General features: G+C 30.3%; 1 protein-coding gene and 1 long non-coding RNA gene across 2 annotated transcripts; one reads left to right on the top strand and one right to left on the bottom strand.

The window, feature by feature from the left end:
- The first annotated feature begins 304 nt into the window (after positions 1-304).
- LOC145040093 (uncharacterized) lies at positions 305-1,402 on the top strand. The gene is made up of 2 exons (XR_013679860.1): positions 305-382; positions 936-1,402. It is a non-coding gene; the product is annotated as an uncharacterized LOC145040093 (long non-coding RNA).
- Positions 1,403-2,682: 1,280 nt separating this feature from the next.
- Positions 2,683-9,639, bottom strand: LOC145044129 (paired amphipathic helix protein Sin3-like 2). Its single transcript, XM_078992958.1, has 23 exons — positions 9,423-9,639; positions 9,225-9,306; positions 8,402-8,641; positions 8,132-8,315; positions 7,954-8,052; positions 7,640-7,801; positions 7,287-7,563; positions 7,073-7,209; positions 6,910-6,979; positions 6,781-6,810; positions 6,514-6,695; positions 6,253-6,407; positions 6,022-6,149; positions 5,412-5,666; positions 4,957-5,316; positions 4,782-4,867; positions 4,166-4,645; positions 3,940-4,040; positions 3,705-3,843; positions 3,460-3,612; positions 3,220-3,380; positions 3,025-3,136; positions 2,683-2,938 (listed from the first exon to the last, which is right to left on the bottom strand). The coding sequence occupies exons 2-23, from the start codon at positions 9,302-9,304 to the stop codon at positions 2,801-2,803; spliced, it is 3,729 nt and encodes a 1,242-aa protein (XP_078849084.1). The 5' UTR covers positions 9,305-9,306; positions 9,423-9,639; the 3' UTR covers positions 2,683-2,800.
- Positions 9,640-10,044: the final 405 nt, after the last annotated feature.

Here is a 10,044-nt window from a genome sequence, read left to right as displayed (position 1 = left end):
ATATGACATTGATAGTGTTTGGTAAACTAAGTTATAAATCTCATAATTAAAAATGAAATTTTTAACCTTAATTTGTTACAAATATATCCCTGAATCCCAAAACTAAGCACACACTCACACACAAACCAAATTTCAATTTTTAATCTTAAAATAAAAACCAAATTAAAAAAAGGTAAGAAAATAACAAACTGCCAACACAGTGTACGGCATTGAAAAAGACTGAAAACAAAATTTTGACATCATTGACCAGCCAACCAATATTAATTCTTCAAATATTAATACCACCAACCAAAATTGAAGATATATTAAAACCCCTTTACTGGTCTTCCCCTCCTTAATCCTTATGCTCCCTTCTTGTCGAGGTTTCTGAAAAAGCTTGTTGGTAAGAACATAATTTCAATTTAAATTATATTTCCTATTTTTACGTTTCTATCAAATCTATTTTGTCGCTTCACTTACTGATTTGTTACTTGTTTTTATCGTAATTTCTTGTGGCATTCTAGTAGCTTTACTCTATCATTACTATCTTTTAAGTTTACTTTCTTTGACATTGTTTAATCGCAATTGTCGAATCTACTGGTCTGATTTTTTTTAGCAATATTGGGTTGTTGGTCTTAATTTTAGGTTAATGTGTTTTAACTTTGAACCATGATTGTTGGATTATTTATTTATTTATTTATTTTTTAAGCGAAAAATCTTTGAGCTCGTTATTCTTGGTTATTTATGTTCTAAAATGTTTCAATATTGATGTAACCCTACATACCAAATGCTAACATATAGAGATTTTATTTACTACTTATAGTTAATATTATCCTACTTATGTAAAATTTATAGATTTGAAAATTAAATTAGCTCAAATAGGCTTTATGATATTCACATTAGTTGTATTTGTTGGAAATTTGGGTTTAGTTTTCATTTTCTTTTTTTGTCAACAGATGTGACCTTATAAAATGTTTGAATCAACCTAGTAACATACAAATTAACGACCTAGAAGAGGAGGGAGAACTCCATAGGTTTGTGCAGATTCGTTTTCTTTTCATAAACTTGTATAAGATGAGATCTCATGGTGATTATCTTGTCATGATTGTTGGAATTGGTGGTCTCGGAAGTATCTTTGTTCCGCAGCAACTTGATTAACAATACAGTTTGTTTTCCTGTCTTGGACTGGGACAATCGTAGACACGACCTTCATACTATCCAATGTTTCTATGCATCTGCCACAAGGACAACAAAGCACGCGACATCCCATTTTACACAAAATTGGTTTGAGGAAAACTTTATCGGACACAGGTTGCAAACTCAATTGTGTGGGTGTTGTTGGATCGGAAAATAAGGAATCTTATTTGACAACAAACTTTCATGTCTTTATGAAAATACAAAAAAGTTATAGTATGTTTGTTGATATTATTTTGTATATTAATTCTATCAAATCGCAATTTAAAAGGTGTTTGAGATTGTTTTTTACTCTCTAAAATGACTTTTGACAATAAGGACTTATAAACTTATGACTTTTTTAAAAGAAGTGTTTCAATTAGTTTTTTATGGAAAAAGTCAATAAGTTAAAAAGTGTTTAACTAGCTTTTATATGTAAAATGATTATTTTTTAAACTTAATAAGTCAATAAGTGATAAGGAGTTTGTATCTTACCCTTTTAAAAACTCATTTTCAAAAGTTTAAGTAGAAGTTGTTTTAAAAAGCCTTTTTTCCTTTACCAAATACTTTTTAAAATTTATTGACTTCTCAAATAGTCAATAAGTGAAATAAAACATTAAATAATGAATTTTTAGATGAAATACCAAACATGCTCTTAATTGGTTAAACTCGTGTGGATGGCTTTAATGTTTTATTTCACCTTCTCAACTAATAAGTTAAAATCAATCAAAAATCTTTTAAAATATAAAAACACAATACAATGATAAAGACGTACGTAACCTTCAATTCCTTTGATCTACATTTTATTTTAAAAATATATTTCAACTCCTTTCATTTTCATTCTATTTAAAAAGATATTTATTTATAAATCGATAGTCGCCAACATTTTGGTCAACCACAGTCAATACTTAAAAAAAAAAAAAAAAATCGAAAGTATAATACCACAAAAACAAAACAAAAGAGAAACCATAAAAAGTCGCCAACATTTTGGTCAACCAAGTTTTATAGTTTTTTTTATTATTATTTTTTTCCTACGTAGACGTTAATAGTTAGTTGGTTACAATAAGAAAAAAAAAAGTTGGTGGTTTTCAGTGAATATTTTAGCACTAAATATTCTTCTAAAACCATTGATGTTTTACAAAACTTTCTATTATGGTCACTTTATCCTGCTATAATGCATAGCAAATCACAGCATTGCAAAATGAAACAACAGAATTTTCAAACATGGGTGGCTTCGTTGACAAACTATGAATTTTATGTTATTTGCCTAAATAAAAAAAATAGGATGCTATAATACAAAAAAATATATGCCTATAATTCTCTTGCATTTAGCCCTTTTGTTATTTCTAATATAGTGTTGTTAATTATTATTCACTTTGGTTCCTACAGAATGAGTGATTTTTTTCAATACAAGCCTTACCTGAGTTTGGTTTTTAGAAAACTTCAGCGCCCATTAATAATGTATTTAAATGGGTGATACGATATATCCGGTTTATTCATATAAAAAGACGTAAAAATAAGAGTTAGAAATTAGCAAAAAATAAAATTAACTTATAAGTAACAAAATTGTTGTTAATGTTATGGTATACCAAATTATGAAATGAACAACCTCTGTACACAAGTGAACGAACCCTAAACTAAAGCCCCTCTACTCTTTTGCTAGTGAGGCTGCTAAGAATCTGTGAAACCTTTCTACATTTCTTTGACTTTTATTCCCACATGATGATGATTGACTTTTTCGTCTTTCTCGAAAAAAATCATCTTCCGTATCCAGAACATACGATATCTGCCAAATCCATTATAAAGTATAAATTTATATTTATTTATATAGAATACAAATTATTTTATTAAAAAAAAACAAACAATTTGTACCTTTGAAGAGCAACAAGACATCTTATACTCCAAACCATTCACCACATGAGCACCTTCCATGGCAACCGATAAAGCACAAGATTCATCCATCTCCATGAATCGCCTTTTATTTCTGTTTCCATTCAAATTTTTATTATAGCATATAAATAAAATAATACACAAATAACAAAAGTAGAATGATTTTTATTTTGTTACCTGTTCAGCATAATGCCAGATTGTTTTTTTGCATTAACAGCAGAAAGAAAATCTTTATGAAGATAATTTGCAAAATTAGAATCTACAGAAATTGGAACCACTTCTGGTTTTTCAATCCCATCATCCATTAGTTGAATAGTCAAACGAGAAGGCCAAGATGACTGCAATAAGTAAGTAACAAAATCAACAAATATACAGAAATTTTAAAAACTAAAAAAAAAAAAAAAAAATACAACTTACGCATTGAAATCTGTAAATATTCTCATCATGAAGGACGACATGGGCGTTTTCGTAATATACCGAATCGATAAACTTCTCGGGTTTTCGAGATTTTTCGTATTCGTATAATTGTAGAAGTTTATTATCGATCTCGTCACCTACAACACTTTGAAGCTGCACACACAAGGGAGTAATTAGATAATTTAAATTACAACTTAATTAAAAAAAAAATGAGGAAAAAAGAAAAAGTGTAGAGAAATAAATACCTGTTTGACGATTTTGTAAATTAGTTTATCCAATGTGAATAAAATATAGGATTGATTTCCAAAAATGGCACGACAATCGTCTTCGAATTTTGCATTATCAGCAACACCATCAAGTAATTTGTAAAGAGAGGTCATAAATCTGTTATATAATGAATAATAATGGTATTGCATTAGAGGTCAAGATTTGATATAATAAACTAATAATATAATGTTTTACTATTTAAAATGGAATTACATGGAGTAAAGATCAGAAGGGGAAGAATCTTTTGTGGTTTTTCGTTTTGCTTCAGCTGACATTGAATTGAGCTTTGCAGATAAAAGTCTGTCGTATAATACCTGAAAGAAAATTAATAATAAAATATAATCTTTGGTAAAGTAAAGATATAAAGAAACAAAAAGTGTGTTTGGATTTGCATTCTGGATTAAAAAAAATAATAATAAAAATAAAAAGGAATTCTTACTTGGTGAAGTCTAAAAAGCGTATAAAACGCATCATTCCCGTAAAAAACACGGGAATCTTTTTTTTCACCACCACATGAAGAAGAAGAAGCAACACATTTCGCCAGGGGCTTAACGGTCCGTAAAAAATGCTCAGATGGAGGTAATAAATACACGGAATCCTCAATTCCATTCCCTTCTCCTTCACTTTCCGGTTTACATTCGTCGTCCTCCTCCTCCTCCTCCTCCCTGGAACCACCGGATTCATCGCCGGAAATGTCATCACCGCCACCGGAAACATCTTCATTGTCATCATCATCACCATCTGCTTCCAATTCCCCTTTATGTGTCCCATTGTCATTATTGTCTTGATAGGTTGAAAAATTGAGGTCATCAGAATCATGATTGGGTGATAATTCCCCCTCTTCTTTCTCCACTTTTGATGACTCACCAGCATTTCCATTTCCCATTGCTATACATCTACTATCCATGGGCTGTAATTTCTAAATAAAATAATTTATTTTTTTTAACTTAATACACAAAGTAAGGAAAAAAATATATTCATCTAGCGATTTGTATAAAATAAATGTTAACAAAAAATAACATAGATAAAAAAAAATGGGTGATATAAAGTTTTACCTGTGAGACAGGAACCTCATGAATATTTGACTTTGCTTCATGACCATTTTCGGTAGCATTACTTGGTCTAGTAGTCGCCTCACGCCCTTAAAAATCCATTTTCCAAATTAAATTTAAAAAAAAAAAATGAGACAAGTTAATTAATTAATTGCAAAAATATCATGTTACTTCTTACCACCCTCTTTCTCTGGTTGAAGTTGAAGCCCATCTTCCTTTACTAAAGTAGCATCTCCATTTACCAAAATACCCTTTCCTGAATCTGACACACTGGATTCATCCCGTGATTGGACACCAAGAATTGCTTCCAAGAAAGTTGTCCAGAGATTTAAAACTTTGTTGGATTGTTCTTTTGTTGTGCAAATCTCTTGACATGAATATTTAATAAGTTTGAATGTATCTTCATGAATATCATTATCAGAATACTCAAATTCAAGATTTGGCATGATGGAATGTCGGTTTCCAGCAGCAATCGAAAGAAGAATATCTTCATCTGTCTGACTCTTTCCCTTTATTTCCTTAATCTCACTCACCAATGCTGTTTTTTCATAACAATAACAAAAAAAAAAAAAAAGTCTCCATGATTTTTGTTTAAAATAAAAAGAGAAAAGAAAGTAAGCAAAGTTTAGTTACATTTTATGCTGAGATTCTTTGAATCTTGTTGCTTGAAATAGAAGCTTCGGTGATCGAGTGATTTGTAATGATTTTTTGCATAAATTTCAGCCCAAACTTTATTAAAATCTGATTTACATTTTGTCCACTCATCTTGTTTCTGTTTGAGACGATTTAACATAACAGGCAATGAAGCTGATGGATTTCTTCTAAGAGTTTCCATGGCATCAAGACCATGATCACCATATAATCTCTCCATGCATCTCAAATTCAAAGCTACAATAATTTTATAAAAATCATTACATTTACATATCATTCTAAATCATGGAACTACAAGATGAAAATGTTGGTAAGTGAAATAATATAGAATAGACTAAATTACATTTTCGGTCACTGGGAATAGCTGATATTTGCAAGTTTGGCCCTTTTTTGATGTTTCATAACAATTTTTTGGTCCATGAATTGTTAAAATGGTAATTTTGTAAAAAAACCTATTCAGGGTGGGTCTAAATAAATACAATACATCGAATAAGGACTAAAACTGTAACAGAACTTTTTGGGACCAAAATTTTTTATAAAAAAAAAAAAAATACGAAAAATGTAATTTACTTTAAATAATAATAATAAATACCAGTGAAGTAGTCTTCTATACGGATGGGAGTTTCTGGAGTGATTGTCTTGTTGTTAATGTTGTTCAATAATTCCTCAACACGTTTTGCAGTTGAACTTACAGATTCCAACAACATATCTAGTTCAAACCTGGTGGAAATCATAAAAACAATAAGTCCCTTTATAAAAAAAAAAAAAAAAAAAAATTATATATACATATTTTTCTTTTTAATGATTCTTTAAAAGTACCTACCTGTCATCCTCACATCTGAAGAGACTCTCTTCATATTGGTTTCTCCGCATATGTTTAAAAGAATAATCCTCACTACCAGAAGTCACAGACACCCATAAATCATTTAGGACTTGAGTACCAAGTTCTGATCTTTGACTAACTGATGGGATTGGATACTGTAAAACATTAAAAATATATATATATATATAAAAAATAAAAATAAAAAACAATTTACAAAATGAAAAAGAAAACTGAAAAAAGGTGAAATATAGACTGACATACATCATCAGGAAGAAGTCTGTAACTAGGAGTACAACGTTGACAATCAGATAAGTCAAGTTCTTGAATAGATTTTGCCCAATATTTCTCTTTGTATTTGTCCTCTTTTGCAGCAGCATTATGATCCCTCTCTTTCTCATCTGTCCTAGTTGATTTCGATGCATGCCCTTCATTCCATAAAGATTCTATCAAAAAAAAAAAAAAAGAATTTCAGCCAATAAAGAATCAATTATAAAAACCGTAAATTGACAAAAAAAAAAAAAAAATTACTTTTGTCCATAACACCAGCGAGAAATCCATCTGGAAACAAGATAAGTAAGTGTCAAGTGTCAACCAAGGGGTGATTAAAGGGTAAAAAAGTAATTATTCAAAAGTTGACTAGGTAAGTTTGACTTTCACCTATATTTCCCCCCAAAAATGTTCTAAACCCTTCCATAAGATCCGGGTGCTTTCCAAGTAGATCAGAAACCTTAATGAAAAAAAAATAAAAAGTTACAGATATTAAATTGTATTCCAATAGATTTAATACATTAAATAAAAAGAGCATATACTATTTACATACCAAGCTTTGCAATTCCTTTCTTGTAATTATATCAGTGGTGTAGATGTGAAGACACTTCAAGAATGCTTGATAATCATCATGATTACGTAACCTATCCTTCACTTTCTCACAGAAACTAAATTCTGCACTATACATATCTGTAAATAAATAATTAATTAATTAATTACCACGATTGATTAATCAAAAGATATACACATGAAAAGAGTTGACTCACTTTTTAGGGCATCTTTATCACCATATGGAGCAGAAACTGAATGGACTCCAAAATCTTCAGATTTTCTTTTTTCAAGACGATTCATGTCCTTGTTATTAGTATTATCAATATGAGTCTCTTTATAGTCTTGATCAGAATTTCTCCTATTCTGATTCTCAGATCTCTTTCTTTGATCTTTTTGAAGTCTCATTGCTGTTTTATCATCTTCATCAATATCACGGTTTTCAAGATCCCTATCTGCATGTGAAGCAATTCCCCTATCTCTCCGGTTTCGTTGCTAATTCCATCAAAAAGTTAGCCCCTCATCAAAAATTTTAAAAAAAATAAAAAAATAAATCAAGTCATCAACTTACCTTGTCTAATTGTGTTTGTTTGAGTGGATTCATAGCTGAGCTTCGTTCATCATAACGATTATAAGAATGTCTACCATGTGAAGCATGATGTGCAGAAGCATCTGGTAAAAATCTTGTGAATTCATCAAGAAGATCGCGTTGATCTTCAAAAAGTGAAGCAACCTGTATAGATAAATGATAAAAACTGAGACAAAAATCTTGTGTGTTTGTGTTTGTGTTTGTTTAAGACTTAAGTTTAAGTTTAAGTTTATTATTATTCCAACCGAGTTTATTGGTTAATATATCATTTTGAGGAAAAGCTTACAGAAGATCACCTCATGGTAGACTTCTTTGATGCCCTTGTGTTCTCTTCGATACATGTTCAAGATTTCCAAAAATGACTTGTAAACACGATCATCGTTTTGGAAACGATTCTGAAAACCATAAACATTAGAATGTACATATTATTATTAAAAATTAAAAATATTAAATGTTGACATGTAAAATAGATACCTTTATTTTGTTTACAAAGCTTATAGCTTCTTCAAACTCTACTGTTCTTTTTGGTGGAGGCTCTTCCTCTTCAATTACAGTAATTTCATATCCTTTGGGCAAAAAAGTGTTGAACCCAAAAATTAAATTATTGTGACCTTTAAATAATTCTTTGACCCTTGCGATAACACCAGTAGTATCGATTCTGCACCAAATAAGTATATAATCAAATGAGTTGCAATATATCATTTTAATGTCAAAAGCAAAACTTTTGATTATATATTTATGTACCTTTGAGCTTTGAAATCTTTCATTACATCAAGAAACAGGTCATATTTTTCTCTTTGGTCATGGAACATGTCCTTGACTTCTTTTAGATATGTTAATGCATCATTGGTGGTGAGTTTTTGTGCACTACTACCACCTCCTGGACCACCCCCACCGCCGCCACCACCGCCACCTCCTCCTCCTCCTGCCCCTCCCCCTACCTCCCCTACAACTTCATCTCCAGGGACATGAGGTTGACCATATCTTCAAACAGAAAACAAAAGTCTAAGTGAGCAGCAGTTCATCTTGGTATTATATCATTCATAGCATATCAAATGTTTAAAAAAAGTTGTAAATTGCACATGCAATCCTTTAAACATAACCCCCAAACCCTAAAATACAAGGAATAAAAATCTAAAGTGCACTTGTTGATTTCTGGTGGTAATAACAAAAAATTATGCACAAAAACAAGAAATTTAACATGATATGGTTCATATTCAGATAAGAAAATATCAAATACCACAGTCTATTCAAGGTTTTATGGTAGATGTGACCCAAAAACCAAATCACTTCAATTACAAAAATTGATGCACGACAATATCAAACACGATATAGATCCAAAAATTTCAGAATTAGCCCTACATAAACTTCAAACAATTTCAAAGTCAAACGATTTAAGCAAAAAAAAAAAAAAAAAAACATCTAAACCAAAAATAAACCATCACAGACACATTTGAACATAATCAAACACGATAAACAAACAAAAGTAGAGAATAAATTCAATTCAATAAAAGGAAAAGAAAAAAAAAAAAAAAAAAAAAAAAAAAAAAGGAAGAAGAAATCTTACGGTGGTTCCCCTCGAGGAGAAACAAACGGCCGCTTGAATTGAGAGTTGTTACTAAATACATCATCGCGCAATCGTTTCATCCCTTAATGAAAACAATCACATAACAAGTCTTGTTAAAAATAAGCAACAATCACAAACAACTTGCTAATAGTAAATCGGTTTTTATGACATTAGCAAAGAACAAAGAGAAAAGATTACCTGTGGAAGTATTATAACCCTCAGGGAACACAAATTGGGGAAGATCTAAGCACCGAACAAAATCAAACAAGTTGTGTTGCCTTTAGATCGAAGTCTGGTTGTTTTAGCAAAAACAAAAACCAGTTTGAGAAGAGAAACGAAGAGGTGAAGAAATTTTTTGTATTGTAGGAGTAATTGTAATTCAATTTACGTGACACTACATTTATAATTCAGTATATTGTGGGTTTTATAGTAGCGATCGAAATCACAAAACAAAATAAAAATAGAGGTGGTTTTTATTCTGACGTGTGAGTTTATATTTTACAACAAGTAACACTTGGGCTTTGTACTTTCAAAATCAATAATGGGTTTGGGCTTGTCTTAAGATTTGGGCTTAAAGATTGGGTATTTTTTTACTTGTAACTTACGTTTCTTAGTTGTTAGTTCTTATCTTATCTAACCCTTTATCATTATCTGTTGGGCTTGATTTGCATAAATGTGTTTAAATGAAGGGGTGATATTGTAAATATAATAACTTAAAAGTTAAAATCAAGTTTGTTTTAAGGTTTTACAAGATCAAATTAACTCATCTTCAGATTGGTTGTAAAATTTTGTGTGGAGTGTATATTATAACGGTTTTACA

The sequence above is a fragment of the Lactuca saligna genome, chromosome 4 (genome assembly GCF_052625555.1).
Source record: "Lactuca saligna cultivar CGN05327 chromosome 4, ASM5262555v1, whole genome shotgun sequence".
In the NCBI taxonomy this organism is placed as follows: Eukaryota; Viridiplantae; Streptophyta; class Magnoliopsida; order Asterales; family Asteraceae; genus Lactuca; species Lactuca saligna.
The sequence above is the reverse complement of the archived record's forward strand: the minus strand, read 5'-3'. Positions and strand labels throughout refer to the sequence as shown.